The following is a 21,693-nucleotide window of genomic DNA, read 5'->3' on the forward strand; positions in this document are numbered from 1 at the left end:
CTGGCACCGGAACATTCTCCTGTTACTGGATTTGGCCTGTTATCTTTGGATTATTGGGTGTGTGATAGGGGTACGTATTTGAATGATTAGCGGCTATACTAATGTCTGGTATGGTGTTGCTTTGAGGTTACTAATGTGTACTTTGACTCTTAGGTATAGCAAAACCCCTACGGTGAGAGAAGCATCATGCCATAAAGAGTGAGAGAGAGGAACGGTTCACCTTTGAAAACATCTTCATTAGGTATGGAAATATTCTAGTGAGAATCATATGAGAGTAGCAAGGGTCCTGCATGCCATTAATCATTGTTTAATGTCGTTTCAGGTATCCCTTCCACTACTGTTCCTACCCTAACCCTATCCCTCACTTGATTACCTCTATACTCTGTGTACTTTTATTTAGTCAGAGTGTGAGGAAGTCAGGAGGTGGACCCCTCTAAGCATCGCCTTGTTCCTGAGGAGCTTGTTGGTGTGACACAACTGGACTACTATGAAGCAAGTAGGTTTATTTTAAACTTAGGCACTACTGATGTTGTAACCACATTGTCCAAATTCTTTTTTTAAATATTTTTATTATGAAAGCAGTTAATAATATTTATGTAAGGGACATACTTCTTCATGGAACATCGATGAATATGTTTAATTTAGAATATATTTTGTTTTGAAAAACACTTTGTAATCATCAACTTATGTGGCTGAGGCAAGATGGCGTCCATGCTGGACGCGTGAGCAAGCTGCTCCTGCTGGACCCCACGGGACAAGGGGCTGCTCGAGTAAAGAGTGGACTGGAGAGAGGTACCGAATAGTGCTGCGGCTCTATGTGGTCTCATTTGTCTCTCTGACTGAAGAAAAGAAGAAAAGTAGCTTTTCCGGGCATAAATGTGCTGGTTTCGAGTAGCAGCGGCAAGTGGAGCTGGAGCACAGAGCCCGCGGTGGTTGTGGGTGGTGCATTGGAGGCGGCTCACCTGGCTCACCTGGTCCGGGGCTAGTGGCTTTGCTGTTGGACACGTGAATCGGAGTGCAGTGGAGGGAGCGCAGGAAGGAGCAATGGCTCCTAAAGGACGAAGAGGTCGCGGTCAGGGAGCTGCTATATCCGAACTGCAGGACGGACAAGAGGCTCCAAGTACGGCGAAGGTTGCTGCCCGCTCCGACACACGAAGTAAGGATTCGGAGAAAGCAGGGAGAGTGGTGGCCCAAGGTAAAGAGGGTGGTGACTTGAGCGCCGCGAAATCTGCAAAAGCAATCCCGGGGCTATTTTCCTCAATTAAGAATAAGGAAATGTCTAAACAGGGTCAATCCGGAGAGACTGCTGTCGAAACGATTGAGACACTGAATGGGGGAGAAGGAGCCGGGCAGAGGAGCGGAGCTATTACAGTAGAAGGAGTACAGGGGATTGGGACAGCGAGTGGAACAGTGAGCGGTTTGGAGTCTGTTTCTGTATTTCCCGTATTAGAGACAGTTTCGAGCAACATTGAAGTAATAAATGAGGAGACTTTGCAAGAGAGCGAGCAGGAAATAATGTCTGACTCGGCTATATCTTCAAAGCTAAAGTTAATCACCACTCAGGCTACTAATATGGAGAATCCCAGGAGAGAGAGTGGGTCACAAGGGGGGGCCGCACAGGAGCAACATACTCCTAATGTTATTGAGTCTGACTCTGAAGACTTTTATTCCCTATCTGAGCAGTCCATGTCTTCCTCCGAAGCCCTTGTGCAGCAATATGCTACATATATGAGTTTGGAGGACGGCAGTATCCATAGCAGTTTTGAATTGGAAGATCAGGGCTCTGAATCTCGTACAGTTCGAAAATTGCAGCTAAATCAGATTGGTGAAATAAAAGGAGGAGAAGCCGAAAGGGAAAGATACAACTCTGCTGCTCCCTCTGGAGGAGAGGAGCCACCGGAAGAAATAACACTGGGGCTGATATAGAAGACCATGATGCAGCACAGGGACGAAAATCGGGAAGATAGCTTGAGAGTACGGAACTCTTGTAGGAAGTTACAGAACTCAGTTAGGCGTCTTGTTAAGTCACACTCTGAGTTTGTAGTAAGAGCTAACGAAGCCGAGGCATGTATCTCTACCCTCGAGGATGAACTGGTTCAACAGAAGAAAGAACTTGAACTACAACTTGCTAATAAGGATGACATTAACTGGAAACTGATTGATTTAGAGAATCGGTCACGCAGAAATAATTTAAGGTTTTTACAGATTCCGGAGGGCAAGGAGGGGTCAGACCCTCGAGGTTTCATAATCGAGCTGCTAAGAAAGTAATTTCCTGAGTCCACTAGTTGGGATTGGGACAGGGAGGTGGAGCGGGCACACCGGTTTCCGTTTAATACTAGAGCAAATCAGCGAGATCAGAAACCGAGAGCTATTTTAGTAGCATTTAATAGCTTTTTGGCCCGTGAGGACATTTTTATGAAAGCTCGGCCAGATAGAAGGAGAAGTGGGCTTGAATGTGAGTTTTTTGTGCGCCCCGATCATTGCAAGCAGTCTGTTGAATCGAGATGGCAGTTTCGACAAATAATTCCGGACTTTCAAAGTAAGGGTGCACAGGCGTATTTGATGTTTCCTGCTAAAATGAAAGTTATATATAAGGAGCGTACTCACTATTTCATGACTGCTGTGGCTGCTAAGGAATTTTTGGGTACAATGCAATAGTTTAGTCGTATATATCTGTAATTTATGTTATTAGGCTAGTAAGGGTACTCTCTCTTTGTTCTGCTTCTTCTTGAGTAGCAGTGGACTCTACTTTTTTTCTCTCTTTAATGATACGTAGCAAGATGTCCTGTGGGCGAAGGCAGGAGGTTGGGGGCAAGCTCGCATCAACAGGACCATAAGTCCTAAAGCCTCTATTAAGGGTTGGGGGGGGGGTTGGTGTAGGGGGGTAGGGGAGGCTGAGTGTAAGGGAGGTAGGGTATGGGGGGTGCACGAGGGGGGTGTGGGAAAAAGGGGGAAAAATGTTCACAGCAAATTGCGTAGAAATTGCCACTTAGTTTTTAACATCAGATTGTATTGGGACTCATCAGAATATTTTTTGGGGGATTTAAGAAACATGATATCTGGGAAGTGTTCGCAAATGTATAAGTATATTTATTTTTTGCTTCTGAGGAGAAATGGCAACTAAAGGGTTAAGAATTTGTTCACTGAATGTCTCCCGGTTGAATAATGTTATTAAGAGATATAAAGTTGCGGCTGAGTTGAGATATATTTCACCACATTTACTTTGACTCCAGGAAACCCACATCCCATGGGCAAAGAGGGAGGTGTTAAAAGAACTTGGATTTTCATTAGTGGTCACGACAGGGCAATCTAGTATGATACGTGGGGTGGCTATTCTCTGTAAGGGAAACAATGTTACTACTGGGCGGACACTAAGTGATAACAAAGGACGGTGGGCGATAGCAGAATGTTGTGTAGAAGGAAATAATATGACGTTATGCACTGTGTATGGAGCCAACTTAGATGATCCAGAAGTCCTAAATGAAGTGAATTTGGAGCTGGCAACTTGGCCTCAGCCAGTGGTGGTCTGTGGCGATATTAATATAAATCTGATTAATAGGGCATTGTTGAATGGGTTTGTTAAGTATAAGGGGCGTAAGCCAAAAGTGTACAAGCGCTGTATAATTTAGTTGAGGACCAAGGGTTGGTGGATGTGTGGGGTCATTTGAGGCCACAGGATAGCGGGTACACATTTTATTCCTACCTCACAAGAAACTGGTCAGATTGGACTACTTTTTTGCCCCTGCTTCAGTATTGGACAGAGCGACAGTTAGTGTTTAACCCAGAATTACATCGGACCATGCTCCTATTGTAATGGAGATACGTAGTGGTACAACTAGACCTAGATCTTTAAATTTTACATTTGACAGGAAGTTGGTGTTAAATAATGATTTTGAAGCTCATATGGGAAGGTGGATTCAGTTTTTTTTAAGGAAAATAAGGGCTCTGTCACGGCTCCTATAATTTGGGATACCTTTAAAGCGGGATTTCGTGGTGAATGCATGAGCTTTACGTTCCACCAACAAATGAAGGCTAGACAAGAGTTAGATATACTATATCAGTATTTAATACAGTCTGAAACTTTACTGATGAATGGGGTAGATAGCGGTCAGAATGATTTGAGTAAATTAGAGGATAAGGTAGCAAAAGACAGAGCGAAAGTGGTGGGTTTCTGGTGTGTGGAGAATGCGAGGAGGTTTTTAACATCGAGGATGGAAAAGCATGAGTATGGTGAAACAATTGGAAAGAGGTTGGCGGTACAGCTTCAAATGAAGGAGTCAGCTAGAAACATCTTGACAATGAAGGATGCTAAGGGGGTGTCTCATTCTGACCCTCAAGAAATTTTAAGAATTTTTTGTCAGTTTTAATCAGAATTATATGCTCAGCAAAGAGGGATCGATAACGAAGGGCTGGGTTGGTTACAAATGTTTGAAGTGGGTTTAAAAAAACTGGATCCAATAGTGGCGCAGGAACTGGAAGTTCCGATTATGGAGGAGGAGCTGGAAAAAGCTGTAAAGAGTCTTGCTATCGGTAAAGCCGCAGGCCCCGATCGAATACCCAGTGAGGTTTATAGACAGTTTTATAATATCATCAAGAAGGAGCTGTTAGTTGTGATGCAGGCGGCTCAGCGGGGCTTTCCTCCTAGATCATGGGCAGACGCCACTATAGCGGTTTTTTGTAAGAAGTGCAAGCAGTCGGACTTAGTAGGGTCATACCGACCCATATCGTTATTAAACGGTGATAATAAAATGTATTCGAAAATATTAGCTAATCGGCTATCTAACTGTATGGTGTCCCTCGTGTCATATCATCAACATGGTTTTATACCAAAAAGAGGGATTGTAGAGCATTTCAATAAAGTTATCACGCTATTTGATATCGCTGCTGTTAAAAAAAATGATTTAGCGCTTATCCTGCTCAATCCTGAAAAAGCATTTGATCGGGTTCAGTGGGGATATTTGTGGAAATTGATGCGTAAAATGGGGTTTGGTCAAAAATGTATGGTCGCCATACAATCGTTATATTTTACCCGACGGCCAAAATGTCCGCCATGGGCCTGCTTTCGGAGTGTTTTGATCCCACCTTATCAAGTGGCTGAGTATTATTTCTCTGTGTTCGCTTATGCCGACGACATTGCGGTGACAACGGTAAACCCTGGCATCGCTATTAAAGAAATTGAGCGGTTGGAGAATGAGTTTGGGCGAGTGGCGGGATATAAACTGAATGAGTCAAAAACGCAGATTCTCTGCTCTGAAATTGTAGGATGGCAGGATGGGAGAGTGGTGAAGGAGGCAACATATTTAGGTATTCAACTGAGGGCAAATATGACCGAATTAGTTGAGGTTAATTGGAACACACTGATGACTAAAATTAGGGATTCTTTGGACAGGTGGGAACGTCTGTATTTAACTATCATTGGTCGCTCTAACGTTGTAAAAATGAACGTGTTACCAAAAGTGCTATATCTATTTAGGTCAATGCCGTTAGATATTACTAAGGATAAGATACAGGCCTTGCAGGCGAGGTGCAGTAAATTTATTTGGAGCCCAGGGAAACCGAGACGGGCAATGAAGTTTATGACTTTACCGCATGTAAGGGGAGGATTGGGGGTCCCAGACTTTTTTTTGTATTATGTAACTTGCTTTTAATTAAAGATGAGGGTGCTTATTACTGGAGAGACAGAAGCTGATGTGGCTAACGCCCCTTCTATTTTTGAAATGCAATTAGGGTCATTTGCGAAACAATCACTATTTAAGGAGATTGATGGGAGTTACTATAAACGGACTCGCTTCAAAGTAGTGGTGGGCGCGTTTAAGGTTTGGAAATGGTTCATTAATAGAATGGGGATAGGAAAAATATCTTATTACACACCCTTAATGCACATAGGCTTCTCCCAGACATATTTTCTGATCATATGGCAACAATTTGGCAGCGGAAAGGGGTTAGATGGCTAGGGGATATGTTTAAGGAGGAAGGGACCTGTAAATCTTTTGAGGAGCTAAAAGATCAGTTTTTCTTTCCTAGAAACTTTTTCTTTAAATTTTTGCAAATACGAGACTACCTATATCGACGAAAAGCGTCTCTTCAGCAGAATAAAATTGTAGAAGGAGTTAGGAGGTCAGTCAAAATAGGAACGGTATATCAACTGTTACTTGCTGATAGGAGTGATGATTTAGAAAAAGTGAGGGTAAAATGGGCGGGCTTATTAGAGGATCCAGAGATAGACGTGGAAGATCTCATACTCCTTTCCAAGGAGGCATTAATGTCAGCAAATTTAAAAGCCCGGTTTTTTAAGACCATGTATGATTTATATTATACCCCGATTCGAATGGCAAAATGGGGAGGGGGTAACAAAGGCAAGTGCTTTCGGTGTGGTGCCGATGATGCTGGGGGAGTGCTTATTTTTTTTAGCTGTGTCAAACTTCAAGGCTTTATATTAGATCTTGAAAAGTTCTTATCTTTGGTAATAAGAATGCCTGTTGTTATCACTCCTGCTATGTTGTTGTTGGGAAAAATACCGAAGGACAGGATCGCTGAGCCGCTATATAAACATCAGCACTTTATATTCTTTGCAATGACTGTAGCACACTTATGTATAGCCACTGAGTGGCTTCAGGAAAAACCGCCTGATTTTCACCAATGGCGTGCTAAAATGCTCAGTATGTATAATTTGGAGTGGGGCCTTTTTTCTATTAAGGGACTTAGGAAAAGTAGACTGGTCATAAAAATTTGGAGTGCGTTTCGCGATTACTATGAGGACTGATAAAGGAAAGATGGAATTCCCAAGAAACGGGAGGGAAAAGAGGAACTGGTTTTTTTTCTGTTTTGCTGTAATGTATCAGAAAAGCAGTTGAATTGTGATTCGTTTATTTTGGTCTGCAATTTTGCTGTGAATGTATAAATAAATAAATAAAAAATGTAAAAAAATTAAAAACACTTTGTAGTTTGGAACCACAGTATATGCTAAGTTAGTTTTCCGAGAATGGAAATGAGCTTTTAGTGTACAGTAGAGTAGGATCATTGCTTTCGAATAGCATTAAAATGTAAGCTTTGCAACTCATAGCAGATTAAAGGTTCAAGTGTGTGCCTATATTTGTTTGTGCTGTGTAATATCAAGAATATTGTAATAGGCCTATGTGGGAAGTTTTACGAAGTTCTAAAATGTAGGATGTGTTGGCTCATGTGATTTCATTATGTTTTGCATGGATGAAAACATTTTAAGGAGTACATCTTGAATAAAAACGCAATGGATGTCTCGCTTACTGAAATAGAAATATTGATCAGAGGAACAATTATCAGCCTATCAATGATTTTTTCTTAACCATATTGTTAGACATGGCTTTTAAAGTGGGATTATCTCCAGATTATTTGCTTTGTGGCCTTCTGTTTCTGACCTGCTTTTGTTGGTTTTATGACTCTGGGCACTTTACCACTGCTGATCAGTGGTAAACTGCTTATGCTTTCACTGTAAATGGTATGTATGGATTGGTGTTTCCATAATTGGCTGATTTGATTTACTAGTCAGACCCTAGTACACTGCACTATGTGTACCCAGGGCCTGTAAATCAAATGCTGCTGGTGGGCCTGCAAAACTGATTGTGCCACCCACATAAGCAGCCTGTAAATGTAACTCAGGCCTGCTATTGCAGAGCCTGTGTGCAGTTTGGTACTGCCATGTCGACTTGGCAAGTGCACACACTTACCAGTCCCTAACCTTCCCTTTTCTTACATGTTAGTCACTCCTAAGGTAGGTCCAAGGTCCCCCTGTGGGCAGGGTGCAGTGTATGTGAAAAGTAGGACATGCGCTGGTGTGTGTGCCATGTCCTGAAAGTGAAATATTGCCAATTTGGTTTTCACTATTGCAAGGCTAACTATTCCTATAGGATAGAATGGGGAGTTTGCTTATAACATCTTATAAACATAACTACCCCTGGTAACTAGGTAGGAAAATAAAGTTTAGTACACCTGAACTCAGAATGTTAAAATGCATCTTTTAGTGAAGGTGATTTTTACATTCTGTGTTTGAAAATACCACTTTTAGAAAGTAAGTATTTTCTTGCTTAGCCTTCCAGTGTGCTTCTGCTAGGATGCAAGGCTTGAAGAAGAGATTGTCTCCTGTTCTGAAGTCTTAGGAACACAAAGACTCCACCCCCAGCTCCCCTGAATGTCCTTCCTTGGAGTTCTGACCTGCCAAGAGGAGTCTGTAGCTGTTCTAGGCCTCTGGAGGTTGTTTTGGCTGTTGGGAGCTAGAAAGGCACTGCAACAACAAGAGGCATGACGCATTCGCACCTGTTTCTAAAGCATCCCAAAGAAATCATCGTAGCATCTGTCTGCGGCTCCAGAAATCAAAGCACGTCACATCGAGAGCACAGATCTCCGAAGTCCGAGTTCACTGCACCGATAACGACGCAAGCCCTGCTGTGCGTCTGCAAGAACCCACACATCATCCCAGATCAATGCATTGCCTCGAGGCGCCAAGTCTGTCGCATAGTTGGGGGATGCAGTAAGAAACCAATGCATCACCTCCCCATGCAGTAAGAAATAGACTCATTACCACTCCGTTAAGGAACCGATGCATCACCTCCCCTGCACAGCAGTAAGGAACCGGCACATCACCTCCCCCGGAGCAAGGAACCAACGCCGCACCTTCCCTGAGTGTAAGGAACTGACGCATCACCTTCCCTGCGACCCTTTTTATTTTGTGTGTGACGCATCCAAGGTACTTTGAGTGAAAAGTGTTTGCATATGCAATTTGCTTTGAACTGATCTATTTCTACTATCTGAAAGTTATATTTTTATTACTGTATTGTGGATTTTTGTCATTTGGTTTTGTTTTGGTTTAGACAAGATTACCTATTTTTCTAAACTGGTGTGGTGTCCAATGTAATGTTTTCCCTGTATTACTGTATGTGTTCACAAATGCTTTACACCCTGCCTCATTGATAAGCCTGTCTGCTCATGCCAAGCTGCCAAAGGGGTGACCAGGGATTATTTTAGAAGTTTATCCCTCTTACCCTGACTACGAAGAAGGGTCCCTACTTGGACAAAGGTGCCTACCTCTGCCTATTAGAGATGCCCATTTCTAACACGTATGTATTCTGAACATTGGAATATATTTCATATGAGACATTGGAAGAAATATTAGCTTATGTATAAGATCACCCGAGAGAAAATAGGAAAATAATACCTTTTAATAGTATAAAATAAAAAAGAACTGAGGGAGTAATTCTAAGGGCCAGATGTACAAATGTTTCAGTTTGAGAGTCTCAAATTGTGATTTTTAGCTACTCGCAATTAAATATTCGCAAAATAAAATGTACTAATCTGTCTCAGACACATTAGAGATTCCCAATGGGTTCGGAATTGACCTACCTCATCAATATTCATGAGGCAGGTCACAATTTGTGACCCACTGGGAATGGACAATACCACAAGGATAGTGGCCTGTTGGGGACAGCAGAATACCATGTCTGCGTTTGCTTTTAAATAAAGAAACTTTTTTGGAAAAATGCAGCCCGTTTTTCTTAAAAGAAAATGGGATGTTTGTCAAATAGAAAAATTAAACCTTTCTGGTTCATTTTTTAAGGGTGGGCAGTGGTCCTTGGGACCACTGCCTGATCTTAAAAAAACGTTTTTGTTAACATTCACGAAGGGGAAGGGACCCCTGGGTAACCCTCTCTGTTTGCGACTGGCTTACCACCTACTTGAAATAGGTGGTAAACTGCGATTGTTTTGCGACCGCATTCCGGTGGTGAAACAATCGTACATCCCCCTGTGACTTGCTATTAGGAAGAGATGCCCATGGCATGCCCCTTCCTAACGGCAACTCTATTTTGTGAGTTGGTAATAGGTTGCCGACTCGCAAATGGGGCTCTGTACATTTAAAAATGCTTTTTTCTGGTTGCAAACGGTTTGAATCAGTTAATTTGTGAGCTGAAAAAAGCTTTGTACCTCTGGCACATGTTATTTAAGCAGTCTGTAAAGATTGCTGAATTCTCATCTGGTTGTGTAGATTGGATGTCAGGCTGGTTTAAGCCTGATTGACAAAATGTGTTATATCTGTACTCAGACATGCATATGTCCTCTTCTAAAATGGAAATCCTAAATACCAGAATTTGGTATCATCAGAATGACACTTACTCAAGAGAAAACATCTGTCTACCTGTCTGACATTTCCATTTAACGAGGAGATCGGAGATGAGAGGCACATAAAACGTTTACGAATTCAGCATGGACTTATACATGGGGGTAGAGAAAACCATATACGTGGCTAGAGGGTGTCCTGAAAAGCTCAGGAGAATCTGGCAGCCATGGTTACAATACTATAATTTAGAGATGGCCGGGACTGAAATAAACAATGTAAGCCCCTGTACACAAGACACAGAACTTGTTGCCTGAAAATCTTGCTACCCAAAGAAATGTACCGGATGTGGGTCGTGCTTAACCTGGAGGGAGGGAGGGGGTTGTGAGGTCGATTGAGAATTTATTGTGGTGTAAACTCTGCATTCATTAATGTTGTTCTTATCAGTAATTATGTCAAATTTGTTGCACATATGACCTCAATGATCCTGTGCTGGTTATTGTTTAAAATTGAAATAAAAATATTTATTAAAAAAAAAGCCTTTATGAATTCACGCAAACTCAGATCTGTTCTATGTGAGTGTCACATATGTTTTCCATGTAGTTCCCAAGCTGCAAATGCTCATAAATGCACACACAAAGAAAAAGTTTGTATGCGTGTCTTTACTGGATGTGAAAAAAGAATCAACCTTAAATCCAGTAGACTGCATGTTTGTGAACAATCTGCCATATTTAGATTAAGCGAAGGAGACTAAGGGCCTGATCTAAGGTCTACTGATCTATTATCCACCAAATTTATAGATGACTGCTGGCCCAGCAGTCACCTCTGTACTTTAAACGAAACTGTTGTCACTGCACTTCCTTTCATTGTACAAAATCACTGGTGAACTGCCACCATCGGTTTTGATTGCTGTTCAACACAACTTTTGTTTCTCAGAAATAACCTCCCAAAATGGGAGTTTATCTCTGAAAAACAAAAACTAATGGCCCCCACCCCCTTGAAGTTTTGTCCGAGTTTTATTATTTTTTTCTTATCAGCAATTTTTTCCTGATGGTGATGGACAGAAAAAAAGACACAATATATCCACCTTAAACAGAATGGGTGGTGAAATGTTTTTAGAGGCCCCAACTCTGTCAGGTCATCGGAGGAAGATTCCCATCAGAGGAGCAATTGAGAGTTCCATCATCAGAAAACATAGGGCCATATTATCAAGAACAGCGCAAACATTACCGCCGCTTTAGCAGCAGGAAACTGCCGCTAAAGCGGCGATAAGGGACTTGATATTATGCCCTAGAGAATTCCAATAGCAGCCCAAGTTTGATGTCCTTGACACCAGAACCTGGGCTTCTATTGGAATTCTCTAGGGCATATTATCAAGCCCCTTATTGCGGCCTTACCGTCAGTTTCCTGGCGATAATGTTTGCGCCGTTCTAGATAATATGGCCCTTAAGGTCCACACATCTCTAAAAGAGGTGGGAGGACCGCGGATTTGGAGGACAAGGCACCCCATTGGAAATACCTTGTCCGCCAAACTCTAAATCAGGGCCTACATTTCCAGAAACTATGAAATCAATGTATTTTAAAGAAACTTGTGGAATACCTATTATATGTTTCATTGCTCTTGTTTATAGTACCTTTCAACATACATGGTATATGTATACCTAATTACTTAAACTTTTCTTACCGGACAAGCTGAATCCAGACCGATGTAGGTTACGACAAGGCTGTGTTGCTATTTTGCCTGGACACGGTGCTATTCGTGAGGTAGGTGTGGCGGCCCCTGAGTTCGCCGTCACAGTGGTGTCATGAACTGGCCCATCGTAAAGTCCTCGGGGAACACCTCGCACATCAGCAAGCTTCAGTGTAAAAAACATAAGAAGTGGATTTTAGTTTAGTTGCAATCATGCAGTTCAATTTAGTGTGAGTCACATTGGAAATACTACCTACCTGCTTTCAAAATAAGCAACATTCTGAGCAGATAAAATATGCTGAAATCAGGCCCAAAACATATTTGAATGCCCTTGATGTTAAATGCCCGAAAATGTATATGAACATGTAGAGGAAGCATGTAGAGGAAGCGGCAAAATAGAACAATTAGGGGCACATTAGGATGGCGGGCGGACTTTGTCCGCTCGCCATCCCGTCGTAAAAAGGGACCGCCCGCTTTAAGGGGGGGGGGTCCCATGGGTGCCATTAGGATGTGCCCGCCACAGTGGCGGGCGCATCTTGCATTCCTAACATTGTGGCGGGCGGTGCACTCAGAACCGCCCGCCACAATGCCAGGAAGGCATGTTGTGCACTGCCATGCACCGCGCGGTGCCTGCCATGTTGTGCATGGAACTGCAGGGTGGTACTATAGGTACCCCCCATGTGCACCCCCCACTCCCCCGGAGTCCCTGGGGTGCCCGCAACGGGCCCCACAAGCAGACTCCGCATGCCTTTCCATGGCGGCAATGCCACCACAGAAAGGCATTTCAAAACACACATTCTAATATGGCTGGCGGCATCTTTCAGACACCGCCACCATATTGATCCCTTTTCCGCCCGGTCGACATGTCGATGGGGTGGAAAAGCAGCGGACGGTCTTTCCGTCCGCCGCGGACCCCCAGCCATTTCAATATGGCTGGGGGTCATTTCTGCAGGGATGGCGGGTGGATCGCCCCCGCCAGGCCGGCGGTAACTACCGCTGGCCCGGCGGGGTGATCCGCCTGCCATCCTAATGGGGCCCTTAGTATTTAAATCAACCTGTTATATTTAGAGTGAGCTATTTTAGTAGATAAATGTTATGAAAAAGTCGTTAAATGTTGCTGCCAAGATTTATTTCGTTGGTATCATTAGTGCTCATTGTCAAGGCCAGTTTCAGGGTACTCCCCTTTAAAGCTGTAATATGTAAATTCCATAAAAGGTATGTTGCATAGTGTTGTAACTGACAAGAGTTTGTCGGCTGATGTATTGAAAAGTAGTGTGCTATCTGCAAAAAGTTCTTTTATGGAGTGGTCAGATGTAATCAAATGAAAGCATAGCTCTGACTTACATTTGCTGAGACTTTTGCAGGTGCTCACGTGATGCAACGTGACATAAAAAATAGTGTGTCAATTTACTTACCAATTTAAATGCCCGTGTGCCCAGTACTAAATTGTGTGGCATCACACGAGCGAATGCACAAAATCTGAAACACGAATTTTGTAATGTTTGAATGGCACTGATCAGGAATCGTTTATTACAAAACAATTTGCCATTTACGCATATTGCAATAGAAGCATATGAATAGTGGTTAATAAAGGTCTTAAAACATTATGCAACAAAAGTTTATTTCACTTTAAAAAAAATGTTATTAAAGATGTAGATTGATTAAAAGAAAACTGACCATTTGCTATTTAATTGTTTCAATTCCTGGCGCACCAATTGTGGCAGTAAAATCATCAACATCTATTTTTACTACAGAATCTTGGCAGAATAAAAGCCACAAAATAATAACGGGAGAATGGGGTTGTACCAGAAGTGAAAAAAAAATAAAAACCAATGTGGGCAGTGGGGATGAATCTGACAGCGCTATTTTGTAAACATAAATCAACAAATAACGGAAAAGAGGATAACAGTGTCAAGGGAATATTTAAAGCCCCTATCATCACGAGAGAATAACTTTTTTTGATGCTCCAGTGGCATAGTGCCATTTCCCATATTTACACTGTGGCGCTAAGCCACTTAGCATGGCTTATAGCCACCTTGTAAATAAGCCCCTTTCTGCCGCAGTACTCTGCTGCAAATGGCCATGCAATAGGAGTTGCTATGGGTGTTTCACCATAACACCCATTGTTTTTTTACTGTGTCCCAGATTTACAGGGCTGAGGCATTATTTATTGTTTATGTGCATGAAGGTGCCCCTTTCTCCACATAAACAATATTCCCTGCAGCTCAGGCACCCTTGCAACATGGCAGCATGGTGCCTGCACTGGCTAAAGGCAGCCTATTTGCGCCAGTGCTAGGGGAAACACAGGGGTGTTCCGTATTCTTGTGAATATGGCGCACCTCTGTCATTTTTTTTTTAAATAAGCCACTCAGTCTTTTAAATGTGATATTCATAGACAAAACTAACTAATGTGCACAAAGTGTTTTATCATGAAATAATAACATCTTAAAAAAAATACTTCAAAACTGCTCTACATATTGAGGCATGTCTTTGTGTCTGATAGTTTCCAAAGAGGTATGCAAAGGTTGTGTAGCCTTCAACACTCAGTTGATAAAAAAGAGATATTATTTACATCTAATTCAAATGTCAGACCATATGGGTTGGTTCGTGTACTCCCTTCATAATTGTTTTAAGCTCAAAAACTCCCAGTTCCCTAAAGTAAGACAATTTTATACACAAACAGCTACCTACACTTTATAAGCAGCATTTTAGCTGGCATGGTTGCACCAAACGTAAACTAGATAATAATAAGCAATACTTAAACAAGGAAAATCCTTTCTATATAAAACCAACATACATATTTTCAGAATATTAAGATAATGTGAGAGCAGGATACGTGGAAGGATCCCCCACAGCTGAAAATTCAATCTCCTTGTGCTCCTCTGATCACCACCGACCGCAGCACCGTTTGGCAAAGGGCACGCTGATCCTTACCGGCTGTGTGAACCTGTGCAAACTGCAGGCTCTTCTGCTGAATACCGATGTTTCAGCTCTGCGCCTGGAGGCTCCGTGGTCTCCAAGCATTTCATCATTTTACCCGGCAGTATGGAGCTACAGCAAACAAGTACACTCCGCGGCGGATGGGGATGGTACTTCAGCTAAGGTGCATGTGGCAGACACCGACCTAGATCAGGCCAAGGAGGACGTGGCAGCCTGCAGGTAACATCTCTGGACCATCCTACCTCCCATGTCTGCGGTCCCATATTTAGTCTATTTAAATATGACACAGCAACCAATATCATTCATGTTGCTAGCTATGAGCAGCCTGCTTTTGGTGGAGTTCTCGCTGGCAGATATGATAATATCAGCAGCTTCAACAGGAGTGGGGGGATTTAACAACGGTTCTTACTCCTGCTTATCTGGCACTCAAAGGCAACATTGTTGTAGTGTCTTCCGATACTCTCGGTGTGCAACACAATTTCAACTGCCAGTCCTTTTGTGCAACTGACTCCCCTGTTCAGCCTTCCCTTGAAAACAACGTAGAGTTGTTTCCAGCAAAAAGCCAGAGCATTCAACCCTCCCTCAACACAGTGAGTACTATGGAAATAATTTTGGGAGATCAGGAGGGTGAGGCTGGGGGCTTGACAGAGGTGGGTAAGTGGGGGGACATGGCTAACCTTCTAGAGTTGTCTGATGCTATGACTCTTCAGCAGCCAGTGAAACTTGACCTTCCAATACTTCCTGTTGCCATCACTTTCCCTGTCCCTTCCAACTTCTCTGATTGTCCCAGTGATAGCACTACTATTGATAACACCCTTGATGCAACATTGGGCACTCCAAACTCTGATACTGAGGCAACTCATGGAAAGAGAGGCAGACAGCATGCTCAGAATACAAAAAACTTATGGAGCCCTCCAGACCTTTTTAGTCAGGCAAATCAGCAACCTTGTGTCTGACAGACAAGGCTGGTAGCTATGATGCTAAAGGCAATCTGCTGCGGAATTGGGTCACATCAAATGGGGAGGTAAAAGCTTAAATTTTCCGCTCATCTGCACTCCACTCAATGACAAGCGAGGACAAAAAACTCATGGAATAACAGTCCCCTGCCATACCCCACAACCATGAAATTGCCCCAATTTCCAGCAACACTTTAGATTCCTCTTGTGGTGCCCCCTCTGGTTATTATACACCAGTGGTCTCTAAGGAAATCTATATGGAAAATGATGCACAGGAGCCATCTCTGCTGGCAATCCTACAGTTGCTGCAGACCCAATGATTAGAGGCACAACTGCACTGTACGCAAGTGAGAGCAGACGATGTGAAAATGCATCTATCATTGCTTGAAGTATCTGGTAAGGTTACATCTCTTACTACTGATATGGCTGAGCTACAACAATGGTTCGCCAATGTTGAGGAAGTTGGAACAATTCCTGTTAAATCCATTGGGAAATACAATTGACAATTATAGTATGTCCAAACTAAATTTGAAGATATGGAGAACAGTCAGAGAAGAAATACCTGTGGGGTACATGGAATACCGGAAGGCAAAGAGGGCACGATCCCCGTGGTTCATTGTTTAGCTGTTTGGGGAAGCACTTCCTGATCTTATGGACTGGGACTGGGATTCACAAATGCAGTGTGCGCATTGCCTCCCTATCAACTGTAACTATAACACAGCCAATGCCAAGTCAACGCATCCTCGTCCAATTTCAATCTATGTGGGAAATTTCTTGTTAAGGCAGGCGATTTCTTTAAAGACCCAACCAACTACTTCTGGTCTGCTTGATGCTATGTCTATTTTAGTCCAGTCAGATTTGGGCAAAGCCACTATGGAGCTGGAAGATGTGTCAACTTATAAACCCACTTAAGGCTGCTAGGCCCAAGTATTCTTGCAAGAACTAGCCCGGCTTAAGATCATTAAGGATGGATGGATTCAGATTTGTTATTCAGAGCAGGATGCTGCACAGACTCTAAATCGTTTGAAGGGGCCCTCATCATAGATCTATATACTACATTATTAGCCTAGCTTAGGACAATATACTACTGGTGTGATAATGCCATTACTGGACTGGGGGTGTAACTATGTTTCAGGATGTTACAATGCTATGATGTATGCTTAATGATTTTTCTTTTTGTTGCCTTCTTTTTCTTTTTTTGTATTTTTCCCTTTTATGTAAGCTATACATTCTAGCTGGTTTTAATGTCTCTCATTGCCTGAATCATATCATAAGTCTTACATTCTTTCCTTCTGGCAGCAATGTGCGTGGCTGGTTCATGGTCAGGTGGGAATGAAGGAGAGGTCGATGCCTCTGAGGGCTTAGTCATCAACAGCTCACGCTTTGGGATCATTGCCTTCAAAGGATAGAAGGGGGTAGGTTTAGTGTAGGGTAGGGGATGGGTCTCATGGGGTTTTGAAATGCTGGTTTATCGAGAGGATATCTGTTATAGCATTGTGGGGTGGGGTGAGTGCTGAAATAAGTCAGATTGTTCTTGTTCTTGTTATTTGAATTTTTACCTTTTTTTGGCATATTTGAATTTTGATCTGGAGTATGAGATTGTATCTTGGCATAGTTGATTAGTGCTATGGCTAGAATAAAATGCATGTGTTGGAAAGTCTCTGGCCTACATTCTTCCAGTAAATGACAGTTAGTGTGGTAGGAAATACAAATGTATAAACCACAGCTACTATCTTTGACTGAGACCCATCTTGCGTACAAGGACCGCCTTTTACTCAGGCAGCTTGGCTAAAATACAATTATTAGCACTTCACAATCTGATTCTATACAGGGGGGTTGCTATAATGTCTGATAAGAGTTTTGAGACTATGGTATTGAAAACTGCCTTGGATCCAAGGGGCAGATGGGCGATTGCTCAGTTGGTACTGCATGGTCAGAAATTGGTTATTTGTGTGGTCTAAAGGTGAAATGTTGATGAGCCTGGGATATTGGATAGGCTTTCTTTTGTATTATTGGACTGGTCTGGGGAAGTAATCACGATGGATGATTTTAATTGTGAGATGGATTGCAACATTGATTGTACTAATTGTTCTGCTATCCCACACATGTATAAAACTAGGATGTCTATCCATAAACTCACCTGTATACATGGGCTGACTGATATATGGAGAGTTTTACACCGCTTTAAGCCAGGCTACAGGTTCTACTTATCTCCTACTATACATTTCTAGAATAGACATGGTTTTTTCCAGTATGTCTCTGGCTAAGGATGCAGAAATGGATGTGTGTCCTAAGATCAGGATTGAACATAATCCCCTATTCACTCAGACTTGCTGTGCTTCGAGGTGAATGATCCCAGTTTTTTGTTTCCTCGCCACCTTTTTCTAACTGTGATTACTGAAAGCATGTGACAGGTCTGCTTATAGGCTATACCACCAGTTGTGTGGGATGCAAAAAAGTTATACATTCGGGGCATCAAGCTTCAGTTTATCCTTAAAAAAACAGGGATGCACTGGAAAATGCCAGACTTCTTCATCATATGCAAAAGAAACAATTGATGGGCGGAATCCTGGACAATGCAACCATTCACTCCCAGCCACAAGGATCTGGCTTAAATCCATCATTCTTTTTCTCACCACATCACCCCAGTTTGGACCTAGCCATATAGAAATCATTCTTGACCCCGTTCCTTGAGGGAACAGTCCAGCCCGAACTGCCAAGCCAGGTCCTCCCTAGACCGGAAAGAAGCATCCTGGGACCGGTTTCAGGGCATCACCCTTCATCAGCCAGGCTAGCTTGAATCCAGTGGTGTACTGAGCATGGGACCTACGCTGGGCATTCCCTTCCCACTTAGAACAACATATGCAAAAGAAAAAAATGATGGACAGAATGATGGACTATTAAAACATTCCCCCTCCCAGTCGCAAGGATCTGGGTTAAATCCATCATTCTTTTGCTCACCACACCACCCCAGTTTGGACCCAGCCATGTGCAAATCAGTCTTGATCCTGTTCCTTGTGGGAACAGTCCAGCCCAAACTGCCAAGCCAGGTCCTCCCTGGAACGGAAACAAGGATCCTAGGACCGGTTTCAGGGCATCACCCTTCATGAGCCAGGCTAGCTTGAATCCAGTGGTGTAGTGAGCATGGGACCCGCGTCTGGGCATACCCTTCCCACTTAGGGCGACATATACAAAAGAAACAATTGATGGACGGAGTGCTGGACAATGCAAACATTCCCCCCCAGTCACAAGGATTTGGGTTAAATCCATCATTCTTTTGCTCACCACACATGTCACATGTCATTTGTCACCCCAAGTTGGACGGGTATGCCCAGGCGTGGGTACGTTCTCTCCATGCCACTGGAATCAAGCTATCCTGGCTGTTGAGGACTAAAAGCAAGAAACCGATCCTAGGATGCCTGTTTCCAGTCCAAGGAGGACCTGGCCTGGCAGTTCGGGTTGTACTGTTCCCATTGGGCGCAGGGTCAAGGCTCATTTGCATATGGCTGGGTCCAAACTGGAATGGTATGGTGAGCAAAAAAACAATGGATTTAGGCCTGGATCTCTGTACAGGGGTGAATGTATGACCTTGTTCTGCATGCTGTCCATCAGTTGTTCTTTTTGCATTAGACTTCTTCATCAGGCAATTCTTCTGCTGGAAAGTGTGCATGCTCAGGTAATGGCGTAGGGAAGTGTGGATGAGCAGCCCTTATATTTTATATTAATTGTAAACTGGTCCCTGCTTGGACGTGGACTGAGAGAAAAGACAAGTGCCAGCTATTCAAAGAATAAGGCTTTACAATATGAGTATGGGGGAAGGGTGGTTTGAGTCTTTGCCCACCAAATATCTGATAGGCAGTCAAAATGTACTATCAAAGGTATTAAATGTAGGGAAGGTATAGTTTATTCTACCCTTGGGCTATTATGGAGCAATCTTTATCTTTTTTATCAGGATTTGCGTAGCCATCCCCAAGGGATAAATCAGCCTGGTCTGATGGAAAATATTCAGGGCTGTAGAATAACCTGTTTAGTGGAGTGTCATGCATCTAAATTTAAGGGAGATTTTTCTGTTTAGTGAAATTGTAGCTGCTCTTGCTGCCTTGCCCTCAGACAAAGCAGCAGGAGATTATACCATACCACTTGAGTTTTACAAGTTGTTTAGGGCTAAAATAGCTCCGGGATTATTAAGGGTGATTCAACCTATTTTAAGGAGGGGAGAAGTCCTTACTACCTGGGACATGAGATACATTATCATGTTTTTGAAGAACGGAAAGTCACCAGAGGACTTTGGGTTCTTACCAACCCATGTCCTTGATTAATGTAGATGGAAAGGTATTTGCTAAAAGCTTTAGCTACTCGACTTGCTCCCCTTCTCCCAGCTTTAGTTTCATAACAGCATCACGTTGTTATACCAAGCAGGGACACCACAAGCCATACCAGCATGGCAATTGCGACATTTGATGTTGCAAAGAAATCTGGTATGTTTTTATGAGATGCTGTGATGGCATTTGGCCATGTTGTAAGGGACTCTATGTAGGCTATGCTGTGAGCTTTTGACACAAGGGATATATTTAGCAAATTGGTACAGTCATTATATAAGACCCCTTGTGACAAGCTAGTAAATGTAGGAACGCATTCATTACCATTTCAGATCTATATGGAACCTGGCAGGGGTGTTGCCTATCTCCTCATTTATTCGCTCTTTATATGGAGCCGTACCTCCAATATTTGCATATGAATGCATATGCTGACAACGTTGCTGTCTTCTCCTCGAATCCTCTGCCCTAGCTGGGTCATATCATTAAAGAGGCTGATCGATTTGGAACACTTTCAGGGTACAAGCTAAATGTAGTCAAAACCCAGGAGCTATTGAATTTTAAGCCAGATTTAACAACTCCAGTGGTAACTACAACAGCTGTGTATCTTGGTATAAACTTAAGAACCTGGGTTAATGATATTTTTTAAGTGACTCATGAACCCCTGTTACTTTCAGTTATTTCAAAATGAAGGTTCTAGACAGCCTCCTGATCAGTATTATTGGTTGTTGTAACATCATTAAAATGAATATTCTGCCAAAATATTTGTATATATTTTGTGCTATTTCATTGCGGGTCCCAGATTTGTTTTTTAAAGTGCTGGAAGGCAATATTGGTAGGTTTTATGGGGATGTTGGAGGGCTAGATGTGCTATTCGTTTTTTGAAACTCTCACACATGCAGGGGGAGCTACAGCTCTCCGATTTTAAGTTACATTTTAGGGCAGCATTCACTGGTCATTTGGCCAATATGCTAATCCTGTCAGAAACAGATACATCAGCTTTCGGAGATCGCTTGCATTAGGATCAGAATATAGGTCCTTTTTTATCTATAGATTGGGGATCCCAATTTCTGCAAATGTGTTTGATTTAAAGTTGTTAGGGATATCACATGTATATGGCAGGACATGTGTGTTAAATACTCCATAGTAGTGCTAAAGAAAGAAACAACACTATGGGATAACTCTGCCTTTCCACAAGTATTTCACGACCCAGTGGGCGAGGCCTGGGCAAGATTTGGGGGTGAAACCACTGGGCAAACCCTATAAAGTAAACAGATTTTGTTCATTCGCAGGGCATCAGATCTCCCTCCTCCTACTTACAGGCTTGAACTTTGCGAGCGATTTCGAAGGTACGGAGTAAACATCGCATTTATGTAAGTCATTTGGAAGCATTCGATCAGAACAATCTATCAAGGTTTCTGCCAGAATACTATTAAGGATAGCATGCTACTCACGGGTAAGTGGAGCAGGTTGCTCTCCTCTGAGATCCTCACTTCTGAAATCCAGAGTGCTCTGGACATTGTTGATTGCTCTGTACACTCTATTAATTTAAAATGACAGCAATTTAAGACTATTTGATTGTTGTATTAAATATCAGAGAAAATGTCATAATGAGGCAGGAACATTGCCACTGATAAGACTAGATGTCCTCAGTGTGGCTGGTCAGCAGCAGATATTGTACACATGTTTGCTTCTTATCCTACTTTCAAC

The 21,693-nt window shown here is 42.7% G+C and overlaps 1 protein-coding gene across 1 annotated transcript in view; it reads right to left on the reverse strand.

Annotated features, from left to right (window-relative positions):
• The window catches only part of DPYSL4 (dihydropyrimidinase like 4), a 255,676-nt gene that overhangs the window by 23,434 nt on the left and 210,549 nt on the right, over positions 1 to 21,693 (reverse strand). The window contains exon 13 of the mRNA XM_078641144.1: positions 11,766 to 11,937. Within this exon, the coding sequence (XP_078497270.1) occupies positions 11,766 to 11,937 (172 nt within the window). The remainder of the gene's footprint in view (positions 1 to 11,765; positions 11,938 to 21,693) is intronic.

This window comes from Lissotriton helveticus, chromosome 5_1 (assembly GCF_964261635.1).
Source record: "Lissotriton helveticus chromosome 5_1, aLisHel1.1, whole genome shotgun sequence".
NCBI classification, from domain to species: Eukaryota; Metazoa; Chordata; class Amphibia; order Caudata; family Salamandridae; genus Lissotriton; species Lissotriton helveticus.